General features: G+C 39.4%; 1 protein-coding gene across 2 annotated transcripts in view; it reads left to right on the top strand.

Moving 5' to 3' along the window:
- MCF2 (MCF.2 cell line derived transforming sequence) overlaps positions 1 to 27,206 on the top strand; it is a gene marked incomplete at both ends in the record, with an annotated part of 104,783 nt that overhangs the window by 58,497 nt on the left and 19,080 nt on the right. Inside the window, 14 exons of one of the 2 annotated variants that reach the window (XM_082681724.1) lie at positions 2,122 to 2,241; positions 4,009 to 4,200; positions 5,798 to 5,989; positions 7,285 to 7,456; positions 8,967 to 9,014; positions 11,794 to 11,831; positions 13,096 to 13,184; positions 14,412 to 14,478; positions 15,125 to 15,240; positions 15,356 to 15,425; positions 17,239 to 17,331; positions 21,400 to 21,492; positions 22,253 to 22,378; positions 23,031 to 23,252. In XM_082681724.1, the coding sequence (XP_082537850.1) occupies positions 2,122 to 2,241; positions 4,009 to 4,200; positions 5,798 to 5,989; positions 7,285 to 7,456; positions 8,967 to 9,014; positions 11,794 to 11,831; positions 13,096 to 13,184; positions 14,412 to 14,478; positions 15,125 to 15,240; positions 15,356 to 15,425; positions 17,239 to 17,331; positions 21,400 to 21,492; positions 22,253 to 22,378; positions 23,031 to 23,252 (1,638 nt within the window). The remainder of the gene's footprint in view (positions 1 to 2,121; positions 2,242 to 4,008; positions 4,201 to 5,797; positions 5,990 to 7,284; positions 7,457 to 8,966; positions 9,015 to 11,793; positions 11,832 to 13,095; positions 13,185 to 14,411; positions 14,479 to 15,124; positions 15,241 to 15,355; positions 15,426 to 17,238; positions 17,332 to 21,399; positions 21,493 to 22,252; positions 22,379 to 23,030; positions 23,253 to 27,206) is intronic. The other variant, XM_082681723.1, reaches the window with a different exon arrangement.

The raw sequence follows: 27,206 nt of genomic DNA, 5'->3' as shown, positions 1-27,206 counted from the left end.
TTTCTCTTGCACGTGGTCAGCTTGTTCCCACCCATGAGTGGCTGACTCGTCTGGCAGAATCAGTTGGGGGAGCGGCACTGCGTTCTGAACCCAGGGCTCAGTTACTACCAGCCTTTTCCCTCCAGTGATTCAGATTTTGAAGTGCGTGCTCTCCAAGAAACCTTTCTTAAAGAGAGAATAGGTCAAATTGCTCTTGGGCCTTCCAGATTATTTGTGTCAGTCCCTCCTCCCCAACCAAACACATGCAAAAACAACACTCTTCCTGAATAGACCCATTGCGCCTCTACTTATATGTTAAGTAGAGGTCTATATTCTGTTTTGTTCAATGTGGGCCTGAGTTGCCTCCAGGTTAAATTCTTGCCCTGTGGTTATAGTCTGTTTCATGCAGTCATTGTTGCCTCCGATCAGTATTGCTGTTGTTTGTCTTGGATTGTAATCTCACTGACACGATCTGTCTCTCATAGTGACATGCAGATGGGTTCTGGCTTTTTAGGAATTAACTAAATAAAGGCTTAATTGGCAATTCAAACTTACAAGAAAAAATTGAATATTCTCAAACTTGAGATACTCTTGAAGGTACAGAATAGGAATATTTTCTTGCATAATCACAGTACAGCAATCAAATTTTGTACATTTACGAATAATGCAATAGTTTTCTAATTATCTGCCATCAGTATTCCGATTTTGTCAATTGACTCAATCATGCCATTTATATCATTTTCCCCCCTCAGCACAGGATCCAGTCTAGAGAGTCAGGTATTGCATTAAGTTGTCATGTGTCTTTAGTCTCCTTTAATCTATAACATTTCCATAGCCTTTCTTTGTCTTTTATGACACTGACATTTTGGAAAAATACAGTCATTTTTAAAATAAAATATTCACCATTTTGAGTTTGTCTGACATTGTCTCATGATTAGATTAATCTCCGCATGACCAGCAAGAATACTGCATAAGTGATGTTTCCTTTGGAGGGTATCACATCTGCAGGTAGATGAGGTCCATCTGCCCCTCATTGTTGGTAGGGGTTTTGATCACCCTGTCAGAGTGTTGTTGAATTTCTCCAGAGTATAGTTACTTTTTTCCCTCTTGCAACTAGTAGACAATATGTGGGGAGAAAATTTAAAGCCATGCAAATATCTTGTTCCTCATCAAAAATTCCCCATCCAGTTTAGCATCAATTGATGATTCTTGCTTCAAAGTATGATGGTTGTGAAATGCTGATCTTCATATCTCAGTGTAGATATGTCATGGAGTTGTAACTGTTTCAGGCCCACCAATAGGAACAAGAGTACAAATCATTTTGAAGAAGCTAGAAAATTGTCTATCAAGAATACTGTCTGGGGGAGTTCCCTAGCATTCCAGTGGTTAGGACTCTGCGCTCTCACAGCTGAGGGCCCGGGTTCAATCCCTGGTTGGGGAACAAAGGTCCCACAAGCTGTGCAGTGTGGCCAAATAAATAAATAAATAAAGGGGGGTTTTAAAAAAAAAAAAAGAATGCTGTTTGGTGTTTATCTATTTATTGGGCTCATGGCTTCCTAGTTTTTAATTCATTACTGTTCTTAACTGTTTTGGTGTTTCCACCTGACTGCTGTGTCCTTGTGACATGTCCAAACATTTTGATCACTTCTTTACTTCCTGGCATAAAGAGATGTTCTAAACTAATCTTATTCCTACTCTGCTTCAGCCCTGGAACCAGCCAATTTCCTGCAAAGTCCCACTTTCTTTTTCTGGGAAATGATATTAAAGACCAAGATCTGGGTGCTAGGTGTGCTCATTGCTACTGAAGGGTCTTTGTTTCTAGAACCATTCACCATAGAGCTAGGGAATATATATGCATGTATATACACGTATATATACTTCCATACCTGTCCATATACACATGCCCTTACATGTACATAGTGATCTTTTATAAATCATCAGTACACACTGATGTCTAGCAGGTTAAATTTTAACAGATTAAATTGATTTCTGTGAATAAAATAACTGAAGACATTTTCCATATGTGCGATTTTTCCATATTGATGTTCTTAATTACTAGCATTTACTACAAAACTTGATTATTAAGGGAAAATGCTTAATAATTTATATGCTTTTAAGACTTTTTCTCCCCCTTATTTTTAGCTCGTGAGTGAAGCTGAACTTCTTTTAAACCAACAAGCAGAGTTGGCAGATGTAACAGGGAATATAGCTCAAGTAAAACAAAAAATTAAAAAGTTGGAAAACTTAGATGAAAATTCTCAGGTAAGATTACATTTTAGATGTTCTCTATATTTATGGGGTATAATAGTCACATTTTGATGTTTTTTAGTAATATAAACCCTTATTATAATTAATCTCTCATAGCAACAATCTGTATAATTGGTTCAGTAATATTGGTCTATATTCTGTTTTGTTCAATGTGGGCCTGAGTTGACTCTGCAGTTATGTTATGTAGTTGTAACTGTTGCAGGCCCACCAATAGGAACAAGAGCATAAATCATTTTGAAGAAGCTAGAAAATTGTCTATCAAGAATGCTAAACGCGGGCTTCCCTGGTGGTGCAGTGGTTGAGAGTCTGCCTGCCGATGCAGGGGACATGGGTTCATGCCCCGGTCCGGGAAGATCCCACATGCCACGGAGCGGTTGGGCCCGTGAGTCATGGCCACTGAGCCTGCGTGTCCGGAGCCTGTGCTCTGCAACGGGAGAGGCCACAACAGTGATAGGCCCGCATACCGCAAAAAAAAAAAAAAAAAAAAAAAAAAAAAGAATGCTATTTGGTATTTGAAAATGATGGAAACATAACAATATAATTCCTTAAATAACCATCATTTGATATATGCAATTGAACCAAACATAGATTCATACAGATAGATCTACTTAGCCTTACCAGTTGTCCTCATCTATACATTGGGGATGTAATGACCTACTTTTCAGAGTGATTGTGAGGATTTATTTAGATGCTGTAGATAAAACACTTAGCACAGTACCTGGGATATATGGATATATAGTAAGTACCCACAAGAGCCAGCTATCATTGTTCTGCTGGTCTTAAAGCTTGGACTCATGGCTTTAATACTCAGCACATTCTAGCCTTGCTCTCCTGTCTCGTATGTGAGAGTAAGACCATTGTTTTTAAGGTGTGTTCTCAGCAAACAAATAGATTTATGGGTGTACCACAAGCATCTAAAAACCAAAATTGAGAGGCAGCAGTTGTGGTGCCTAGTTCTGAAATTGTGCTTGTAGATCTTTGTGATCATGGGGCAACTTACAAATCTTTATGGTATAGGAGAAAGAGAAGGCAAACTGGCTTGCAAACTAGGGAGCTTTGAATTTTTTGTTTGGTTTTGTTTTGTTTGTTTTCATTTTGTTTTGTTGTGTTTTGAATAAGTTTTAGTTTTAATTGTGGTAAAAGACACACAACATAAAATTTACCATCTCCACCATTTTGAAGTGTACAGTTCATTGAGTGTATTCACGTTGTTGTATAACAGATCTCCAGAACTTTTTCATCTTGCGCTATACTGGGTGGGGCTGGGGGACGGTCAGTAGTTGATAGAGTAGAGACTAGGCTGCTGAGATCCCTTTTGACAGGGAAACCCTGTGACGGTCACTTCATGTGTGTAAAGTACTCAGGTAGATGCTGACTAGACCTAATGGGATTTCCAAGACTGAAATGATATGAAATCCCTTAGCTTTCACTTGGCTTTTGTGTACCTCATTTGATATATGCGGTTCTGTTCTAAATCTGTACATACCAAGAGGAACAAATCTAATCCACATTCTGGGCAGGCTGGTTAATTTTCTGTTTCTGTGACCAGAAGTGCATGAGCTTCTGATGACATCACTGCCATAACTAGTGACTGTAACTGGAGGCTTTTTTTGCAGCCAGCAGAAGTATGACAACAAACTGTATATTTGGCAATATATGTCTCTGGTTCGACCATTTATGCTTGTTTAATTGCATTCTTTTCTCCCCCTCTATTCAGAAAGAGATCATGCAGTTTTTGTTTCCCTTCTTTCTTAAAATCAGGACCTGTTAGCAAAGGCCCAGTTCGTGATACTACATGGACACAGGCTCGCAGCAAGTCACCATTACGCCCTGGATTTGATCTGCCAGAGGTGCAATGAGCTACGTTACCTTTCTGATATTTTGGTGAATGAGATCAAAACCAAACGGATACAGCTCAGCAGGACCTTTAAGATGCATAAAATCCTACAGCAGGTAGTGTCATAGGACATGGTGCATTTCTGAAAGAGAAGATACTTTTTTTTTCCCCTGGGTCCTTCTCAGAGGCTATGGGGCTAAGGTCTGGTATAGCTTTGGAATTAAATTTGTAAGAAGTCTGAAGGACTGAGTTTGATTATGCTTGTTTACTCCGTCTACTTTGCAGTATTCAGAGCAGGTCCAGTATTGTACGAATTTTGGCCTCTGTTCTGAATATTGACGTGGTGGTGGCAGTGGCTTCCTCTATTTTGGGTCCATCTCTGTAGCCTCTGCCCTGGTGATAGTTTGCAATCAGAACACTTAAAAAAGCCCTGGGGGCATTTTGCTAAAGCCTGACACTCATTCCACATTTCATAGTTACAGCAATAACAAATTAAACAGTGATTGGAAACTATTCCTCCATGGCTTGTGGGTCTGACCCCTTTGATGATTAGGCGGTGAAGAGAAGTTGTGATCATGGCAGTGGAATGTAAAATAGGGGTGTCACTTATAGGCATCGGATCTGAATGTGAGCATTCTAATCTGTACATCTCCTTCTCTGGCAAGGAAACTTTTATCCTTGTCCTTGGCAATCATTATGCACTTATATTACACTTGATATTTTGCGAGGAGTTTCATATTTCAATTATTGATTTTGGGAAAATAACGTGCAGCTGAAGTGCTGGTGTTGAGAGGATGGTCAGACACCTGCTGCAGAATGAATTCCTCATTATGAAATGAGTACAGCACTTCCCACACTTGGCTGGGTGTCAGAAATACCTGTGGAGGCACAGAGACTTGTGGTTGCCAAGGCGGAGGGGGGGTGAGGGAGGGATGGAGTGGAAGTTTCAGATTAGCAGATGCAAACTATTACATATAGGATGGATAAACAACAAGCCCCTACTGTATAGCACAGGGAACTATATTCAATATCCTGTAATAAACCATAATGGAAAAGAATATGAAAAAGAATGTATGTATATGTATAACTGAATCACATTGCCGTACAGCAGAAATTAACACAACATTATAAATCAACTATACTTCAATTAAAAAGAAAGAAGAGGGGGGCTTCCCGGGTGGCGCAGTGGTTGAGAGTCCGCCTGCCGATGCAGGGGACGCGGGTTCATGCCCTGGTCCGGGAAGATCCCACATGCCGCGGAGCAACTAAGCCTGTGCACCACAACTGCTGAGCCCGCGTGCCACAACTACTGAAGCCCACGCGCCTAGAGGCCGTGCTGTGCAACAAGAGAAGCCACTGCAATGAGAAACCCACGCACCGTAACGAAAAAGAGCAGCCCCCACTCGCTGCAACCAGAGAAAGCCCGTGCACAGCAATGAAGACAACACAGCCAAAAATAAACAAATAAATAAATAAAATTTAAAAAAAGAAGTACCTGTGGAATGCTGTAAAAATATAAATGCCTGGCTTACAGCCCAGAGCTACTGAATCAGAATTTCTGGGGGTAGAAACCGGATATCTTTTTTTTTTTTAACAGCTCTGAAAACAACTCTGATTCACAGAAGCCAGAGCTGATAAACACTCTCCTAAGGGACAAACATATTTCTTCTTTATTCATTCATGGTTTGTGCATGTGTGTGATTTGCTCACCAGGCTCACCAGTGCTGTGATGAAGGAGAGTGCCTTCTGGCTAATCAAGAAATAAATAAGTTTCAGTCTAAGAAAGATGCTCAGAAAGCCCTCCAAGACATGGAAACTTTTCTTGAAATGGCTGCACCCTTTATAAATTATGGTCCTGAAGCCCTGCAGTATGAATTTGATATGATTTTATCCCCTGAACTCAAGGTAAGAGGCTTTTGGGGGCAAGTAAACAAACTTTAAAAAACTATAATTGCACTAGTGTTGATAAGAGTTTTACTGCTTCACAGGTAACTTTATATCACGTTGCAATGACACAGTTCTCTCAAGGATTAGGGGTTGTATCAGGGCCACTGTTAGGCGTCAAAGAATCCAAAGGCTTATGTTTGCCTTGTAATGAAGAGTAATTTCCTTTCTGAATTCTGACTGCAGTATTTTTAATTTTTTAATTTATTGTTTATTTTTATTTTTTTGGCCACACCACGCGGCACGCAGGATCTTAGTTCCCCGACCAGGGATCGAACCCGTGCCCCCTGCAGTGCAAGCGCAGAGTCTTAACCACTGGACTGCCAGGGAAGTCCCATGACTGCCTTATTTTTCAACTCTTTTCACATACTAGGAGCTCTCACATACATTTTCTTGTGCATCCTTGGACTAAGGCCCAAAACTGTCCTAGAATATTGGACCCATATCAAGAACACTCTACCCAAAACATCTTTCCTTCGTGCTGCAGTGACTACCAGCAGATGCTCTGGGGACACAGATCTGGCTTTCCTACTCAGTTTGAGGATGAAGAGATGAGGGAAGGATCTGTGTCTTCTTGGGGAAGGGGGAGCAGCAGAGGCTGGTGTTGGCAGGGTAGAGAGCTATAGGTTAGTTCAGCACCACCCTGTTGCAGCTGCCATGAAGCCCTGTCTCCACATTGTGGATAAGAGCATTTGTGATGCTATTTGCTGCTAAAATGTCTCATTGACCCTTAAGTTTGGAGCAGTATCTAAATCCATTCTTAGCTGCAGATCTGAGGGGAATACTCCAGAAGATCACAAACATGGCGATAACCAAGTGATTCTCTAGCTGCCTCAAATCATCAGTGGCTCTGAGGAACCTTTTACGACATGGTGAACTATAGAATGTCCTGCAGGCTAAAATATAACAAACTACCGTGATAATGCTTAACCTGGTGGCTTTCTCGTACCAAACACGCCTTCTTTTCAGGCCTTGATCCCCTTTCACCCAATGAAGGGTAAATCACTTTATGCAGTGACCTATTTCATGACTGCTTGATAAATTTCTTCTTCAAGTTGTTTTGGCTGAGACCTTCTGGTTTTATAACCATGTGAAATAATGCATTAATCTGTTTCCCATTACTTTCCTAAATTTCTTCTAGTTATATATTAAACTCTATATTAATTTTTTATCTGTCTGAGTCTGAGAAATGTAATAGGATTTGTAATGACCCCCATTTCAGAAACTATTTCATAGAATTCTTATGCAACCTGCAGGTTCAAATGCAGACCATACAACTCAAGCTTGAAAACCTCCGAAGTATGTTTGAGAACCAACAAGCCGGTTTCAGAAACCTGACTGATAAGCACGTGAGGCCAATTCCATCTGTAGTACCTGCTTCTGACAGTTTGATCAGATCTAGAGAACCATTTTTTTCACCTGAACAAGGTAGAGTATCTTACATTCCCCTTTTCTATCTCTTCTTTCCCTGCTATTGTTTACTTTGCTACTCTTGATGTAAATACTGAACTCATTCTTCAGTCCCGAGAAACTGAAATTTTATTTTTAGCGTCCTTGGTCATGTACAGATTACATTGCACAAGGCAGGAGTTGTGATAGAGATTATCGTACAATAATTAAACATAGTAGTAGTATAGTATAGTACAGGATGGTGCACATCTGGACTGAATTGCCCAGTGTTGCAATGAATATGAACATTATACTAGCATCAAACTCACCCTTTTCTTCAGCAGGTAGAGGAAAGCATATGAAACTGGTATATACACGCATGTATTTACCACTTCTTGGGATAAACTATCACTTGGTTCTTATTAGCTTCTAGTAAGTGAATGATAAGATAGATAGATAGATAATCGAATGAATTGCCTTTTCTAAATGGGCACAGGTAAATTGAGTAGTTTCACTGGTAATTAACTGTTACAAAGTTCGTTTACTCGTTTTAATCTTTGTAGAGTAGTGTTAAACATGTAATATCCATTTCTGTTTTCTACGTTCTATGGGATAAAAAAAATTATCCTCACTGTGATGTTGAGCTACTGTGGAAATAAGATGACTATTGCCCCAAGGTTTTTCTTGAGCTGCCTCTGGGGCCTCTTAGGGGAAAGAAATTTGGCCTTTGGGGCCCTAAGTTAGTTGAGTGGGTGAACATGGGACTAAATTCGGTCTCTTTGATCTGAGAGAATCAGAGACTTCATTAATGATGGGAACTGCTTTGAAAATCAGAGAAAGCCTGAGCCAGGAATAATGAATATAAAAATCCAGCTCAGCCCCAGCATGGATCAGATTAAAACGAGGTGATGAAAGCAGATAACTAGGCTAAGATGATGAAAGTTATATAGTTAATAGTTATTAAATATAAAAATATACTCACAAGTCAAACCATGAACAATGCCATAAATAAATTATACTAAGAAGATACTGGGAAAAAGAATAAAAAGAACAAACAACCAATAGGGCATAAAAACCAACAGCTATGAGAATAAAAATAGAATAGGTTGATATTCCTGAACAGAAGACAGAGCTCAGATTTCTGGCTCCATTCATGGGTTATGTGACCTTGGGCAGTTCACTTAACCTCCTTTGTTGGTTTTGCCTTGGTTTCCTTGTCTGTAAAATAGGAGCAATAATACCTACCGATTTCAAAGTGTTGTTGTGAAGACAAAGTGGAAAAAAATTGTAGAATATAAAAAAATACTCAATAAACTAGACTATTCTTTCCCTCATGACTAAGGCCTCTTGCTTTATGGTCTTCCAAAAGCTCAACTCCTCTGAAGGCGTTCCGAAAGCGGCATGCCTCAGGTTGAGAAATAGAGCTCTGAAAAGACTGCCTAAGACCCACTCAAGGCCTTAGTCACTAAAAGTACATTTTGTTTTGTGTTGTTTCATTTTTTTTCTTTCTGATATTCTTATTTAATGGCGTTACACTTTCTTTCTGCAGTGGGAGTTGGATACTCTTTCTTTCAAGCATGTAAACTTTTTTCAAAAGGTACCCATCTTTATTACTTTTCATCAGTACATTTTCTGAGTTTGTGTACGTGTGAAAAACCAGTTTGGCATCTAAAACCAGCAGCAGTTCATTCTTGCATTCAGCCTAGGATTAACTTTCTCCTTTTTTTCATAATAAGCATCCATTATTCTCTCAGTACTAAAATTACCTTGGAAAAAAACTATATAAAAAGTAGATTATTCCCTTTCATCAAATGACCACTCATAAGACGAAAACAATTGGCCATGTTAAAATAAATCAAGCTTGCTTTCATTGTAGAGACTCTCTGTCACCCAGAATAAAACTATTTGTTGGGAGTAGCTTGAATTTGCCTCGGTTTAGAACTGCCTAATGTATTTATAAGGAAGAAGGCAGCTTACTGAATAAATGACATGGATGGATAAATGATTTTATCTGTTATCCATCATGGTTTCTAAATTAAATCAGAGCATTATTTATGCTACAAACACTGTTCATTTTACCTAATTGGTCTGTGAGTAGTGGGGATTCTAACAATCAGTTCCAAATAACTCTTCAAGACTTTTAATTGCTAAGCCAAATATATAAGATTTGGTAAAAAAAAAAGATTTGGTCAAATCAAGGCATAAGTGTTAATTTTTTATAAAATAAGTCAAACTGTTTTTTTGTTGTTTTTGTTTGTTTATTTTCATTAATTTGCATCAAATAGAATCTTGTATCTAACACAGTGCCTGGCACCTAGCAAGGTGTGGTAACTATTTGCTGAATTAACATTTCATACAGAGGGAAGTTATGGAAGAACATTGTGTGCGAGGGGTAAGATGTGGTCTGAGCTCCCAAATCTGTAACTTCAGAGTCTCCGCTTCCAATTTGCCTCCTTGAATTTCCTACCGGCAGCTCAGTCTCAGCGAACCCCAAAACTGATGCCATTTCTCCTGCTCCCCTTTCTCACTCATTCCTGACCTCTAATCAGTCCAAAAGACCCACTTGTTTCCATCCGCGCTGCTAGCCCTCACTGCCACTTCCGGAATCCAGCCTAACAACCATCTGTTGCCTTGGCAACTACAACAGTCTCCCTGTTTCCCACTTTCTTTTCCTAAATGCCCCTAGTTGTCTTGCCTTTTGGACTTTACACCTACTGTTCTCTCCTACTCTGCCCTCAGATTTCCTATCTCTAGGCCTCTTCCTTCAGGTAAGCTTTTCCTTCCTGCCTCTCCTCCTCCCCTGCACCCCAGTTCGGTCAGGTGTTCAGGCCATGGCATAAAAAGCCCCTCTTCATTTCTTCTCAGCTTTAGCGTCATTGCCTGTTTCCTGTCTCTCTTGCTAGACCGTAAGCTCTGTCAGAGCAGGGACTGTGTGCAGTTCACGTTTGTATGCCCAGCACCAGACACAAAGCTTAGCAGAGAGTATAGGTGCTTAAGAATTATATATATATATATATATATATATACATATATATATATATATATGTATATATATATACATATATATATAGTCATATTGTTAAAAGAATGAATACATCTACCTTGCTTTTCAGAAAAAGGTGCATTCTTCATAAGTTGTGTATATATTCCTTTTTCATCTCTTAATGTATTTGCAAAGAATTAATTAGTAAAGCTAATAAGTAAAGCTCCCTAAGTTTCCTTTATAAGTATCTTTGGATGTCTGTATATCAAGTTTCTTTAAAGTGATGGGTATCAGTATTTATTGAGAAATTGATTTTATATGGTAATTGCCACTAAGTCTAATTTATATTTATCTATTTACATATATATCGTGTAAAGGTCAATATTCCCATATAGAATATATTTTTAAGTAAATGAAAGTGAAGGATAAGATTTAGAGAACTTAACAACAGAGTCTTTCCCTGAGCGGGCCTTGTCATGGCTCCCACCGAGGAGGAAAGGACAAAAAGTCTAGTCCTTCCAGCAGCCCTGAGAATTAGGAGCCTAAACGGCCTTGTCTTTTTTTTTTTTTTTTTTTTGCGGTACGCGGGCCTCTCACTGCTGTGGCCTCTCCCGTTGCGGAGCACAGGCTCCGGACGCGCAGGCTCAGCGGCCATGGCTCACGGGCCCAGCCTCTCCGCGGCATGTGGGATCTTCCCGGACCGGGGCACGAACCCATGTCCCCTGCATCGGCAGGTGGACTCTCAACCACTGCGCCACCAGGGAAGCCCAGAAATGTTTTATATAGTGGTTAGAAACACGGATTCTGATAGTAGACTTTATGGATTTGGGTACCACTTTTGCTTCTTGGACAAGATATTAAGCTTAGTCACCTATAAAATGGGGATAGAAGTAGTACTTATTGCTCAGGGTCGATTTGAGGGTTAAAAAAGAAAATGCACGTGTAGGGCTTAGAATAGTGCCTGGCATGTAGTAAGTGCCAAATAAATGTCAGAGGCTATAATTGTTAGTTAAATTGAGATTTTTTTTCCGAAATTCTTTTTGATTCAGTTAATCAGTGAGCTACCATCTGATTAAATGCTTATGTTATCGGAATGAACACTAAACCTGCGAATAATCATGGGTACTAACACCTAGCTTCGTGCTTGCTCGGCAATCCAGCAAATGTTTGATGAATGAGAGAATGGGTGAATACATAGCAAAACATGCTCTTTAAGAAGTTGAAATCATATAGATAAGTCTAACTAATCATCTGTTATGTATAGTGTGATTTAAAAGTACTAATATAAACATGATGGAACATTAATGTCTCTGTAACACACATGCACGTATTTTTATGAAAAGTGTTGATTTTAATTCTCGTTTGAAATTCTTCTTTCATATTTCTCTACCAGGGAGGAAGACTTGGAGACAAAATCAGAGCAACATAAAAGTAAATATCATTAATTAATTCAAAGTTGGCCTTATTGCTGTAGTTGCAGAATTGGGATAGGGACTAAAACCATATTTTTTCATTCGCTAAACCAATATTGTGCATTTGAAAGCCAACTTCATCGAAAAGAAAAAGCTGCTGTTGCATTGTGTCTAATTGCAGTACTGGCGTAGCCCCAGATATATGAGCAGTTTCTCAGGTCTTGGCTGAAGTTCAGAATAATTGCTGTAGAACATCTCACATAAGTTCCAGCTTCTCATTCCTGCCCCCACCTCAATTCACCTAAACAATTGTTGCATCTTCTTACAAAAGGAGATTTCTTTCCTAAATGATTCCAGTCCTGCAAGTACGAAACATGGACAAAGGACAGATTCTAATGGACCATCCCCTTGGCTCAAAACAGACATCTATCCATTTCTTGATAGATTTAAGATTCCTTCTCAGTTAGCCATGATATTCTGGTATCTGCAGAGAGTAGCCTCCTCAAAACTGCAGCACGCTACGTTTTCTTTGTGTGTTCTTTTTTAAAAATAATTAATTAATTAATTTTGGGCTGCATTGGGTCTTCATTGCTGTGCGCGGGCTTTCTCTAGTTGCGGCGAGCGGGGGCTACTCGTTGTTGCGGGGTGAAGGCTTCTCATTGTAGTGGCTGCTCTTGCTGCGGAGCACGGGCTCTAGGCGCGCCGGCTTCAGTAGTTGCAGCACGTGGGCTCAGTAGTTGTGGCTCACGGGCTCTAGAGTGCAGGCTCAGTAGCTGTGGCATGCGGGCTTAGTTGCTCCGAGGCACGTGGGACCTTCCCGGACCAGAGATTGAACCCGTATCCCCTGCATTGGCAGGCGGATTCTTAACCACTGCACCACCAGGGAAATCCCGGCATGTGGGATCTTAGTTCCTCAACCAGGGATCGAACCTGTGCCCCCTGCAGTGGAAACACGGAGTCTTAGCCACTGGACCGCCAGGGATGTCCCAGTACAATCAACTTTTTATGAATTAACCTCATTTTCCCGAAGTGCCAAAGAAATGAAACATTACTTAACATATAAAGTAAATGGTAATGAATATCTTAAATCTGTCCTCTTAGGCAACTAAAATAATTTTTTTAACTAGTACATATCAAAGTTATTTCTGAAAAAATCATACTTATAGTGTTACTTTTCAGTGTATCTATACAGTTAGAACGTAGAAAACTTAATTTGAGCTAGAGTTCCATGAAAAAGAACTATACCTACGTAGATGCTAATTTCACTTTTATTTTCATTTCAGATTGAAGTGGTGCATGATTGTCAGGAGAAGAGAAGTTCTGCTCAGTCCTCCAGTTTGGACAATGACAATAGCCTGGATATTTTAAAGAAGTATCTTTTATTTATTAACATACACCCATATATATACATCTACCAGTAGGAGGCTCTGATTCAGTGTTCAAGGCAAATGTGCTTAGAATTTTGAGTTCACAGAATGGGGTTCTACTGGATGTGATGAGAAGTATACTAGAGAAGGTGTCAGAAGTCCTGGATTTAGGCCTGGCCAACCTATATTCTGTTTATGTGACTTGAAAATTAACCAGATCTTTTCAGAATGTTAGTCTCCTCTTTTATGAAAGAGGTGAGAGTGAATGGGTCAGTGTTTCAAAAACTACAAAGGATTATGTAGATATACAATGTGATTTTATAGGTGCTAATAAAAATCATCGTTTTGTTCACTTTTATATTATTATGTTAATATTCCACACATATGAATATTCACATTTTAAACTTTATGTCACAGACTTTTGAGTAAGTAACCAGTATTTTGGAGCAAGTTATGTATATAGTCAAAGATTGTTAAATGTTAATTCTTAGAAGTGTAAAAATTTAGAAGAAGCCAAGGATAGAAGTTAAATTAAATGGGTAACTTATATTGGGGAGTGAGGAAATAAATTTTAAATATGATGTCAATTAGAAATCACATTGGAAGGAAAATGTATTTTATTTTAAAAAGACAGTAAAAAAATTACTACAGAAACTTAAGTATGATCTATATTTGAGAAAACCAGTATAATCATGTCTTGGAGAATTTCAGAACATTACTGGGAAAAAAAGGAAAAATTGTGCCTAAAATGCTAATATTATTTTTTTCTGAGCAAGAGAGAGGGAACTATAGCGCAGAAACTGTGCTGTTCAGAAAAGTATTCCCAGCTTTTGCGCAGCGGCAGTATCATAGCCAATGAGGTTTATTCGAGGCGCGATTATTGCTAATTGAAAAAAGTATTCCCCAGATTTTTAGGAATAGATTTTGTGAATTTTTAGTAAATGATTCTTAAGCTTAGTGAGTTAGAAATAAGATGGGGTTTTTTTCTCTTTAAAAATAACTCCTGAGCCCCACTCCTCTTTTTTAAAAAAAATTTTTAAGAGTCTTGTGCGTAGTACTTACTCTAGAAACCATAGAATTAATTTTATATTTTGATGATAAAACCAAACCATTGGTAGTTCCCCTGCATTATTAATTTTCATCTTTGACAATTTATAATGATAATAAGTGAAATGTTGCAATACAATTCTAAAGCCATAAAATAACTGACAAACGTGGTCCTTTCATTTTAGCCACGTCCTAAATGAGCTGGTACAGACAGAGAAGGTGTATGTTCGGGAACTATTTGCTGTTTTGTTGGTAAGTGACTCAGATCGTATTTTCCTGTCTTTTAGGAAGTGCTTCGGGCAGACTTCTCTTTTTGTCTCCTTCCTTGATTGTTAAATGTGCATATTCAGGTTCTCCCTCAGCAGTGAGAATTGTGGGTTCAGAATTTGTTACAGAACAGATAAGCTGTTCCCTTAGGAATACAGCAGATTGTTATCATTATTCCCAGGGTGCTCTTTAGAGATTGTGATGTAAAGCGTTAAGTATGGGAGAAAAACATTCTCTTGATACAAATGTCATAATATTAATTTGGTCTGAAAAAAACTAAACAATTATTGCCTGTTTAAGGAGAAGTTAATGACCTGTAATATCATTTTTCATACCTGGTTTCTATTTTGTCTCTATTTTGTTTTCCTATAAGCTACCCTGAAGGCCAAAGAGCTGTCACTTTATTCTACCCATTGAGTAGAAAACCTTGACTTCCTTGTTCTACTATCTAAAATAATAATAATAATAATAATAGTGGATAACTTTGGGAACTAGAAAATTTGAATGTTAAAATTTAAACAACTTTACCCATTAATCCCATATATGTTCTGCTATACCTATATCTTTGGTGGCCCAATCAAATGTTGATGTAAATATTTTTTAAATGAATAAATGTATTTATTTTGGGTAGGGCTATAGAGAGGAGATGGATAATCCAGAGATGTTTGACCTTATACCACCTCTCCTGAGAAATAAAAAGGATGTTCTCTTTGGAAATATGGCAGAAATATATGAATTCCATAGCAAGTATGTAATTGCTGAATTGAATTTTCTTTTTCGTGATTTTTATTTAAAAGGTTATTGATCAATTTAGCGTATTTCACACAAAATCATATCATTTTTTTCTTTGAAATTTTTACAGCATTTTCATGAGCAGTCTGGAAGATTGCGTTGTTGCTCCAGAAAGAGTGGGACCTTGTTTCCTGGAAAGGGTTAGTTCAATGATTATTTCAAAATAGATAAATATAGGCCACCAAAAGAGCAGGTCATTTTACAGATTTAGAGACAAGGTAGGCATTATTTTTTATGTCTTTATGTTTTTGGAGGAAACACATCACTCCAGCAAGTATTTGAGGCTAAACCAAGTTTTGTTACAGGATTGGGGTATTCGAACGTGCAAATGGCCATTGTATTCTGTGGTATCAAATGCTACAATGGCTCAGCTTGTGTCCACTGACCCCTGGGTGATCCCAGGAGTCCAAGGACCATCCTGGCTGTGAAGATGGGAGATTTGGGATCATCTCAGCACAACCATTCTTGGCTTGGTTAATTTTTAGCCTAAGAGATGCCTTGATATTCCCCTCTAATACATGTGAAGTCTTTGAATCAAATGGAGTCTGGCTTTCAGACACCAAGGCATCTATCACAGGAACTTTGCAAAATGGGGAGCTGTGTGTTCCTTTTATTCTACAAGATCATTCAGGGAGGCTCATTTCTCTACGTCCTAAGAGTGTACTTAGTACAATTGACTTCCCAGGCTTTGTAATCATACTCTCTTCCATTAGAGTTTTCTCTCACAATGTTCTCTGCTTATCTAGTTCCTCCTCTTCTTGAAAGATCAGTTTTGTCTTGATTTGAGAGTCAGTTTGATAGAGGTGATCACTGAAAGCTTCCAAGGAGATATCTTGTCTCAGAAAGCGTTTATGGCGTGAGAAAATAATAAGGATAAGGCAGAACCTTTCTCAACATATCCAAACTTCAAACGCGTTTAAACCATGGCCAAATTCCTCCCCAACTTCCCTAAGCAACAACCACCTCTCTTTCCTTTGAACTGTAGTACTTAATGTCTGTGCTACTCATTGGGAATTTTACATTACTACGCATCTTTACACATATTCATGAAATCTGCTCCAACTAGATGGAAAGCTCATTGAGGCAGGGTCCATATCCCATGTATTTTTGTATCTCTAATAAGGTCAGCATGGTTCTTGGCCATCAGTAGGGGTTTAATAAGTGCCTGTTGGTCTGTTCATTCATTCAACAGCCATCTACTGAATACCTACTCTGTGCCAAGCACTTTACTAGGCAATGCGGAATACCAAGACCGTCCGCATAGAAAGACAGGGAATCCATTGTGTACAGTGTGAGATGTGGTATATTAGAGATATACAAAGGGTCCTATAGGAGCCAAGAAGAGGTGCATCTGATATTGACTGGAGGTATAAATGATGGTTGTGTAGAAGAGATGACTCATGAGATGAATGCTAATGAGTGAGTAGGAGGTAGCCCATTACATGTGGGTCAAATAAAGATGATTCCAGGGAGAGAGAATAGCATGGGCAGATGCCTCGCAGTGTTATGGTACAATGATGATGCTCCGAGGGACCAAAGACCTCGGGAGTTACTATAAGTTCATTCACTAGGGAGTCGAGAGACTGAAAGCATAGAAGGAGCATATTTCTTGGTATCCTGTTACCTCATAGTAATGAAAAAAGTAGTCTGTTTTCATAGTTCATTCAAAGAAGACTTTTCTGCCTCTGACTTTTCTTTTCTCCCTCTAACTCTTAAACTTGGTAAATGGAAGTTATGAAATTCCTTGGATAATTATGTGTCCCTGTACCTGGTCTGATGGGCATGCTGTTCTTGGAATATAAAAAGGGCTTCTGACCAGCTGCCAGTGTGACAGGCCCTTTAGGCCACATTCCCTGTGATGCTTGGCCATACTAACCCTTGCTCAGGCTTCCTTGATAAGAAAAGTACATGCTCACAAATTGCTAATACCCTTGAATTTTCTTTTTATCACAGAAAGATGATTTTCAAATGTATGCAAAATATTGTCAGAATAAGCCCAAGTCGGAGGCAATTTGGAAGAAGTATTCAGAATGCGCCTTCTTCCAGGTATAGTAATTGTTCAGGTATTGGATGTACTCTCTGTGGAAGATACTGGGATATTTCTTATTTATAAATTCATTTTCTGCTTTAAGTAAGTTTTATATATATATATATATATATATATATATATATATATATATATATATATATATATATATATATATAAAAAGGAGCGGTTTGACCCACCCCCAAGTATGCATACATGCGCACAAACATATATGCTGCTCCCCAGAGGCAACTATTTTCTGCTCTTTTAGCTACTTCTTTCGGTAGTTACCTCCATACCTCCAAATATCATACTCCTGTTGCTGCTTCCCATGATGGAAGATGAGGAGTTAGCTTTCTTTCGTTGTTCTTGGCTCCCCCCCCACACACACCTTTTCCTCCAAATAGTCCAATCTAGTTATGTTGTGTAACTCTGGTTAGATTGATATACAGTGTTAAATTATTAAGACTATGTAATTTCTGTGCTCAGGTGAATAATGTGGAATAAGACGGTTGCTTTTCCTTCCTTATTATTTTTCTTACAAGTGTCTTTTTTACTCACTTAATTTTCTAGGTACTTATCCCTATTCTACCCCAAACTCTCCCAGTTGTGAGAGTTACATCAATCTCTTCTTAGTACATTTAAACATTATATTTTCTCTGAATTTCATCTTGAAAACATCTCCCCTGGAGTCTTCTGACCTGCTCATCTAGACTCACTAAGCCCGTTGTGCAGCTGCAGTCTTGGAATGTTGGTGAATATCAATTTCGGGGAGTCTGTTCACGTGTCTCTTGCCCAGGCTCTCCCGTTTCCTAGGTGCCATATCTGTCTCTTCCTTGTTTTATTAACTTGTTCAGCGGAATACATCCTCCAGTAGCTTTACTGAGAAAGTGTGCACGATAGGTAAATGTTTCTGAGAGCGCGCATGTCTGCGAATGTCTTTATTCTACCCTAACACTTGATTGCTAGCTTGACTGGGTATAGAGTTCTATGTAAGAAATAATTTTCCTCACAATTTTGAAGGTATTTGCTCCATTGTTTTCTAGTTTCCAGTGTTGCTGTTAAGAAATCTTATGCCAGTTTGATTTTTGTTCCTTTGCATGTGGCCTAGTTTTGTCCTCTCTATGAAAGCTTATGGGAGCTTCCTTTATCCTCAGGGTTCTGAAATATCACAGTGCTGTGCCATCATCCAATCTTATGGTGATCCCTTTGAATTTGGAACCCCTTGTCCAAATTTACTTGGATTTTTTTTCCTTTGATTTTCTCCACACAATTTTCTCCATTTTCTCTTTCTGGAATTTCTATTGTACAGATGTTGGAGATTCTGGACCAGTCCTCTAATTATCTTTTCTTTCTATGTTCTGGGTCTTTGTCTTGTTGCTGTATCTTCTGGGACTTATCTTCCAGTCCTTCTGTTGAGGGTTTTGTTTCTGCCATCATGTTATTAATTTTGAAGAGCCTCTACCCCTTTTTGTTCTCTGAATGTTCCTTTCAGTACAACCCTGTTTATGTTTCATGAATTCAATATCTTATCTCTATGAGGAGAGTTATAATAGATTTTCCTTTTAAAAATAGCTTTCTCCTCCTTGCAGAGTTTCTGTTGTCTTCATATTGCTTTTCTTCTTTCTTTTCTTTTCTTTTTTTTTTTGTTTCTGTCACTTTCCTCGAATGTCTGGTGATATTTGGTTGTCCACTCGCGTTAGGAATAAGCACTAAAAAGCTGACTGGAAGTTTCCTGTGCTTATGTGGGTTTATTGACCATGGTCCTCACTGTTGGGTCCTTGGAAGATCCCCAAGACCTGTATGTTTAGGTCCTTTTGCTCAGGCTGGTCAGATTCTCCATTCTGCTACCTGGAGAATAAGGATCTGACTGCCAGTGTTCTGGTAGCCAAGTGGGGGGAAAGGTTGAGAGTCTCTTAGTTGGTACATAAATATTCAAGTAATCTCTTTGCTTTCAATATGGTATGATGCCGTCAGCTGGACCTGATATTCCCTAGTCCAAAGGCCCTCTGTTTTACTCTTTTCAGATAAACATCCTTTCTTCTGCTATGGGGACAAGGACAGCAGCCACCCAGTTTTGCGCAGTGGCATGCTGTCTAAGATGCTTACTGTTGCTGCTGCTGCCGGTGCTGCTTTGTTTAGATTTAATGCTCATTTAATTCTTTTTTTTTTTTTTTTTTGGTAACAGCTTTGTTGAGATATAATTAAAATAACACAAAATTCACCCTTTTAAAATGTACAATTCAGTAGTTTCACTATATTCACAATGTTGTGCAACCATCACCACTGTCAACTTAAGAACATTTTCATCACTCCAAAAAAAATTACCTTTTAACAGTCACCTCCCATGTTCCCCCAAGCCCCACAGCTCTCTGCAATTACGAAGCTACTTTCTGTCACTATAGATTTGCCTGTTCTGGACATTTCATATAAATGGAATCTTAAAATATGTGACCTTCTGTGTCTGGCTCCTTCCACTCAGCATCATGTTTTCATGGTTCATCCGTGTTGTAGCAAGTGTCAGAACTTCACTCCATTTTATGGCCTAATAATATTCCATTGTATGGATGGATATTCCACATTTTATTTACCCATCCATCAGTTGATGGACATTTGGGTTGTCTCCACCTTTTGTGTACAAGTTTTTGTGTGGGCATTATTTTCATTTCTCTTTGCCATAGACCTGGGTGTGAAATTGCTAGGTCATATGGTAATTCTGTTAACTTTTTGAAGAACTGTTGGGTTGTTTTCCAAAGTTGCTGCACCTTTTTACATTCCTGCCAACGGTGTATGAGGGGCCTGATTGCTCCACACCTCTACCAACACTGGTTAGTATCTAATTACTGCTTAAACAAACTTTTAAAATTACTTCTTAAACAGCTATCTTTTTTCAAACCCCACCTTCATCTCCAACTTCCAGAGGTACTTGATTCTGGAGTCTTTGTGGAGGAGGGGGAAGTGTGTTCTTTAACATAAATTGAGTTGTTCCTTGGCTTTTCCCTCTGCCAGTTTCCAAATGTTGTCAATGTCTTTCCCTCTTTCATCTTTGTAACTTTGGGTTTTTCGTTGTAAAAATAACTTTTCCATCACTTTAATTGGGTTTCATGAGTGGAGAGCTAAATACATGTATCAGTCCACCATTTTTAACCATAAAAGTTGATAATCGAATTAGATTATGTATTGGATTTTATCACATACAGAGGAGGGTCCTGGATCTTCCATAGATATCTCCTCTCCCATTCCCTTTGTGTTCTGCACTTCCTATACGCAGATTTCATCCTTAACAGCTCCATCTTGCCCTAATTATGGACCCTACAATGTTCCCAGGACCCAAAGTCATGGCTCTTATATTTATAGTGGCAGCAAGCCAATAATCAGATGAAATGTAGCACCAGTTGATAAGGGCTGTATTTTTCTTGTGACATTTAAAAAACTCTTCTCATACCCAGTCTGATTTATATTCAGTACAACCTATTTCTTTTCTGGGTCTTGGCTTGCAGAGCTGAGCCTTTTGTTAATTTTCTTGGATACTTTGAAGAACTTTGTGGTCATGTTAACCTATGGTCATTCATTGCTTTCTTACTTTTTTTTTTTTTTTTTTTTTGCGGTACGCGGGCCTCTCACTGCTATGGCCTCTCCCGTTGCGGAGCACAGGCTCCGGACGCGCAGGCCCAGCGGCCATGGCTCACGGGCCCAGCCGCTCTGCGGCATGTGGGATCTTCCCAGACCGGGGCGCGAACCCGCGTCCCCTGCATCGGCAGGCGGACTCTCAACCACTGCGCCACCAGGGAAGCCCTGCTTTCTTACTTTTTAAGCATTCTACATCATTGTGAATTTATATATAAAAACTTTTTAGTCTTTGAAATTTGGGGATTTTCTACCTCTCCGACCCTTGAAATAAAGTTTACTGTAGTGTTTTAGACATACTGCCTCTTACAATTTCCATACCATATATAATAGCAATTTTTCTGGTAACTTTTCCTTGAGATGTAAGAAACATGCGTGCATTGGGTCTAATCAATGAACATTTGACATTTTCATAGGTAAATGCCAATTTAAATTTATTGATCATTGTATTTTAATGACAGGAATGTCAAAGAAAATTAAAGCACAGACTTGGTCTAGATTCCTATTTACTGAAACCAGTGCAACGGATTACTAAATATCAGTTACTGTTGAAGGTAATTGCATGAAACATTTGTTTCTTTCTTTACTTACTTCTTTGGGTCAAATGTGGCAAAGCCATTAAAATGGAAGCAGCTGACTAGTAAGCACTAGAAATAGGTAGGCTTCCTGACTGGGACAGCTGGATTTAGCAGTTGAATCAATGCTTCTAGCTATTTAATCGTCCATACAAGGTACACTGATATATGGATAACCCTGACTGCAGAACTTTCACTGTTGTTAAGCAGCACTAAACAAATATAGTTTTGAGACTGTATTTCCTATAGTTTTGAGACTGTATTTCCTATGGGCCTTCTCAATGAAAAATGAAGGCGGCACACCTCTGAGTCATGTGAAAGGATTCCAAAAATGTCACGTTAAGTATAAATACAACACAGCCTGTTTTAAAATGTCTTTTTACAACGTTCTATGGTATATGCATAATGAATAAAATGAACTGCTGTAAGTGGAGGACCAAAAAATGTGTAATTGCTTTAAAAACAGATCTCTAGCGTGTCCTAATACCTATAGTTCTCCAGCTCCAGAAGCATTGAATGCCCTTTGCTTTCTACTGTTTAGTCACTATTCCATTTCTTCCCCGGTTTTGACATTGTTATTAAATATAGTATTAATGTGACAAATAGCATATGAAAGAAATTACTCGAAAAACTGCCATTATCTTTGGATTCCTCCTCGAAAGCGTGTTAGCCAAAAATGTATTCATTTTCTCCAGTTATTAATATCAGCCTAATATTAATTCTTGACTTCTAATTACAGGAGCTATTAAAATATAGCAAAGACTGCGAAGGATCTGTGCAATTAAAGGAGGCACTTGACATGATACTGGATTTACTGAAGTCAGTTAATGACTCAATGCATCAGATTGCAATAAATGGCTATATCGTAAGTAGATCATAATGATTGTTGCAGTTTTACAGGGTAAGCATGTTAACATCTCTTTCTTCCTCTCCTGGAATCAACTGAGAAATAAGATGTAAGAGGCAGACAAATGAAGGATCCGAATGTCAGCATTATTACTTATGATGCTAAGTGGAAAATTGGCTTCAGATCAGCAGCCAGATGGATTTACGACATTCCCCTTGTCCCTAACAAGGCCTACCCCCAAGTGCAGACCTTGGGAGATCCCGCTTGCTGGAATGTTTGGGTCTATTCTAAGGAGGCATATGGTCCCAGAATTGCTCTTTGCCTCAGTCCAGGATAGAGATGGAAGAAAGAGATCAAATCTTTAGAGTTAACTGCCCCCCGTGGGAAAACTTGGACTGGGAGAGGTCATTTACCGATTAGGATTGAGGAAGTAATGGAAACATGAAGCCAGGGAAAAGGAGGCTTCTTCTATCTCCTGGTCCCACAGTCATTTTGTAACTGGGTGACACATGGCATGTTTTCCTGTGAAAAGTTATGATGAATGAAACTTTAAAAACTATAAATATACGCTTCAGGGTTTTAGTAACTCAATCTAAACACTGTAATATTGATGTCAGAGATCTGAATGTTGCTCTGCCTTGTACTAATGAGTTTGGGTTTTCCATTCCAGGGAAACTTAAATGAGCTGGGCAAGATGATAACGCAGGGTGCATTCAGCGTTTGGATTGGGCACAAGAAAGGTGCTACAAAGATGAAGGATTTTGCTAGATTCAAGCCAATGCAGCGGCACCTTTTCTTGTATGAAAAAGCCATTGTTTTTTGCAAAAGGCGTGTTGAAAGCAGAGAAGGCTCTGATCGATACCCGTCGTACAGTTTTAAGCACTGTTTGAAAGTAAGACTGTTTGAATTGTGTAATGTAATAGTCTTTCATGTATACATATACTGTATTCCAGTTTGTATACTTTTTCAGCTCAGATGACTGGGCTGAAAAAGTATATATACTCTTATACTTTAGTTGCACATCTTTTTTTAAAAGAAAATCTTTTTTTTTTAAATTGAGGTATAACTGACGTATAACATCACATTAGTTTCAGGTGTACAGTGTAATGATTCAATATTTGTATATGTTGTGAAATGATCACCACAAGTAACATCCACCACCACACATAGTTACAAACCTTTTTTTCTTGTGATGGGAACTTTTAAGATCTAATCTGTCAGCAAGTTTCAAATACGAAGTACAGTATTATTAACCGTGGTGCCCATAGTCACCATGCTGTGCATTACAGCCCTAGGACTTATTTATTTTATAACGGGAAGTTTGTACCCTTTGACTCCCCCTTCACCACCCATTTCGCACGCTCCCACCCATGGAACCTTAAGTAGAAATCTTAGAGAGAAGTCAGGTGAAGCAGAACTTTTCTACCTGAAATGAGAGCCACGGAGGACAGACCGTGGCCTCCTTCCTTTCCTCTCTCACTTCAGTCCCAGGCAGTCCCCAAGGGGGCGCCCTAGACTCCTGCACGGCACAGTTTGAAATTGTGGGCAGTGACACAGGCTCCCCCATTAGCACTCTCTTACCAATGGCACCAGGTGGAGTTCTTGGTCTTGGTAGCAAGGAGCTTTTCTCATACGGGAGAGTCAAGGAGGAAAGAGTTTCTTCCTTTTTTTCCGTGTGATTTAAAAATGGATCACTTTTATGGTTAGCACATTCCCATTGTATCCCTCCTCCATCCCCTCCCTTCCTGGGTGTGCAAAGCCACCTACCGCTGAATCCTGCCCACACCTGTCCTGTCCGATCCTTAGAAATTACTTTCTTCTCTCCCATAACCCAAACTGCCATTGTGTCCTAATGTTAGTTTGGTATTAAAATGAGAGCAGTATTGTTTGAGGAAGTTACTGGCAATCCAGTGACACTCCCAGCTGGTTTTGACATTTGACAAGAGGAACCTCCAATCCACATGAGTCTGTAATTTGCAAATTTGATTTTTTTCACACCTAATTAATTTTATCTTTCAAGTTCTACATTGTAAAAGCGGTATGGCATTTGCTGAAGAAGAAAATGGAGAAAATTATGACCCTTGACTCCCCAACCACTGTTTCTTGGTTGTTAGCATGTTGAGAATTGATGCGATGTCCAGCAGTGGTAATGGAGAGGACGTGCCATGTGTCCTGAGCCAGGCCCGAGGGCTTTGTGTCAGGAGGCCACCGGAGAAGCAGGCCCTGCTTTTGATTCTTCCCAGAGGCCAACGACTCCATGCTGTTCCTAATGGGGTTCCTGCCCAGGGTTAGGTCTCTGACTTCTTCCTACTGTCTACTTTCCCTGCTTCACTTCTGAACCCACAGCAGTGACTGTTCAAAAACCTCACTGTTTTCATAACAAATGCCCAGTTGCTCCTTTTAAAAAATTAATTAATTAATTAATTAATTTTTGGCTGTGTTGGGTCTTCATTGCTGCGCGCGGGCTTTCTCTAGTTGCGGCGAGCGGCGGCTACTTTTCATTGAGGTGCGTGGGCTTCTCATTGCGGTGGCTTCTCCTGTCGCGGAGCACAGGCTTTAGGCGTGTGGGCTTCAGTAGTTGTGGCATGCGGGCTCAGTAGTTGTGGCTCCTGGGCTCTAGAGCGCAGGCTCAGTAGTTGTGGCACACGGGCTTAGTTGCTCCGCGGCATGTGGGATCTTCTGGGACCAGGGTGCGAACCCGTGTCCCCTGCATTGGCAGGCGGATTCTTGACCACTGCGCCACCAAGGAAGTCTCCCAGTTGCTCCTTTGATATTCGCCCACCTCTAAGCCCCCAGAATTTCCAAGGGTCTTTTATGTCTCTAATAAACATCTGTCGAGAAGCAAGAATTTGTAATTGACCTCAGACAGGGTTCAGATGTCTTGCTGTCTGTATATTTATTCCAGAGGAGGGTACTTTATCTTCATAGCCACGTTGAACCCAAATCCATTTGGTTCACTTTTTTTTTTAATTTTTAAATTTAATTTAATTTATTCTTTTATACAGCAGGTTCTTATAGTTATCCATTTTATACATATTAGTGTATACATGTCAATCCCAATCTCCCAATTCATCACACCACCCCCCTGCCCCTGCCACTTTACCCCCTTGGTCCCCATACGTTTGCTCTCTACATGTGTCTCAATTTCTGCCCTGCAAACCGGTTCATCTGTACCATTTTTCTAGGTTCCACATATATGCGTTAATATACGATATTTGTTTTTCTCTTTCTGTCTTACTTCACTCTGTATGGCAGTCTCTAGATCTACCCACGTCTCAACAAATGACCCAATTTCGTTCCTTTTTATGGCTGAGTAATATTCCATTGTATATATGTACCACATCTTCTTTATCCATTCGTCTGTCGATGGGCATTTAGGTGTGACCTAGTTACTACCTAATATACTATTTCTGGCTTGTATCTATTTTTCTTTTTTTACCTTTAATTTGTCACGATGATGGGCACACCAACAGAGTGTTTCTAAAGTACATCACAGTAAGGACAGACTGGTATGAGGTAACCAATTTGTGAGATTTCGAACTACAGTGGCTACTGTGGAAACAGAGGGTGGGATAGATGCAAGAAACACTTCCATGGCAGGTAAACAGGCAGGCTTACTGACTTACTAGATACTGAAAATAAATAATACCTGACATTTGAAGGAAAAAAATCAGCCTGATTTTTCTTTGATTCCCCAATAATGCCTAGTGTCCTTAATAAAAGAGATTAGTCAGTGATGCCTGCAAGGATTTAGACCAGGATTACTAGGAAAATGGTGATGTCGCTGACAGAGAAAGATGGAAATTAGGCTATCTCTTATAAGCCTCACCATGCTTTCTTCCTCTTGCTTATATGAGATTCCAGGATTAAATAATTACTAGTAGGACTAGTCAGTGTGTTACCTAACAGTTTGGGTTCCTGGTTTCAGAATCTTCCCCTTGGTAGATACGATCAATGCAGAGGCACTTTCAGGGGACTGTTGCCGTGAGTTCATCGTACCAAGCTGGAATCTCGTAGCCCCACAGCTGTACGTTGATTGTGTGCTATATTTTAAGTCGCCTGCTCCTGTGCAAAGGAAAGGCTCTAAAGTCACAGTCAGTCAAATGGAGACATTTGAGTTCTACAGATTCCTCAGTTCATGTGTTTATTATTATCATCTATGTTTTTAAGTTTAACAAACATACATGTAGTACTCACTGTTTGCTAGGAGCTGTTCTAAGTGTTTATGAATATCAGTGTTAATTCATTTAATCCACATAGCAACTTTATATGAAGTAGGAACTATTATTAACCCCATTTTGAGGATGAGAAAGCCAAGTGCCAGAGAGGTGAATAATTCATCCAAGAGCATGGCTAGTAAGTGGTGCAGCACAGATTCAAACCCGGGCAGATGGCTTCGGTCTCCATGATTGTAACCACTGCGCCGTGCTGGCAGGCCTTGTTCTTGCTTGTTTATTCTTTCATTCCTTCATTCATTCCTTTTTATCATTCCCCACACTTCCTCTCCTCTCTACCCCTGTATTATTTGATGTACATCCTTCAGTTTGTGTGTTCTTTTTAAGTATACACTAATGTTCTGTGCCCATTTAGTTTTTTAAAAATTAATTAATTATTTTATTTTATTTATTTATTTTTGGCTGCATTGGGTCTTCATTGCTGCACACGGGCTCTCTCTAGTTGCGGCGAGCGGGGGCTGCTCTTCGTTGCGGTGCACAGGCTTCTCATTGCAGTGGCTTCTCCTGTTATGGAGCACAGGCTCTAGGCACACGGGCTTCAGTAGTTGTGGCTCGCGGGCTCTAGAGCGCAGGCTCAGTAGTTGTGGCACACGGGCTTAGTTGCTCCGCGG

The sequence above is a fragment of the Grampus griseus genome (genome assembly GCF_964374135.1).
Source record: "Grampus griseus genome assembly, chromosome: X".
NCBI classification, from domain to species: Eukaryota; Metazoa; Chordata; class Mammalia; order Artiodactyla; family Delphinidae; genus Grampus; species Grampus griseus.
This window is presented reverse-complemented; position numbering and strand designations above follow the sequence as displayed.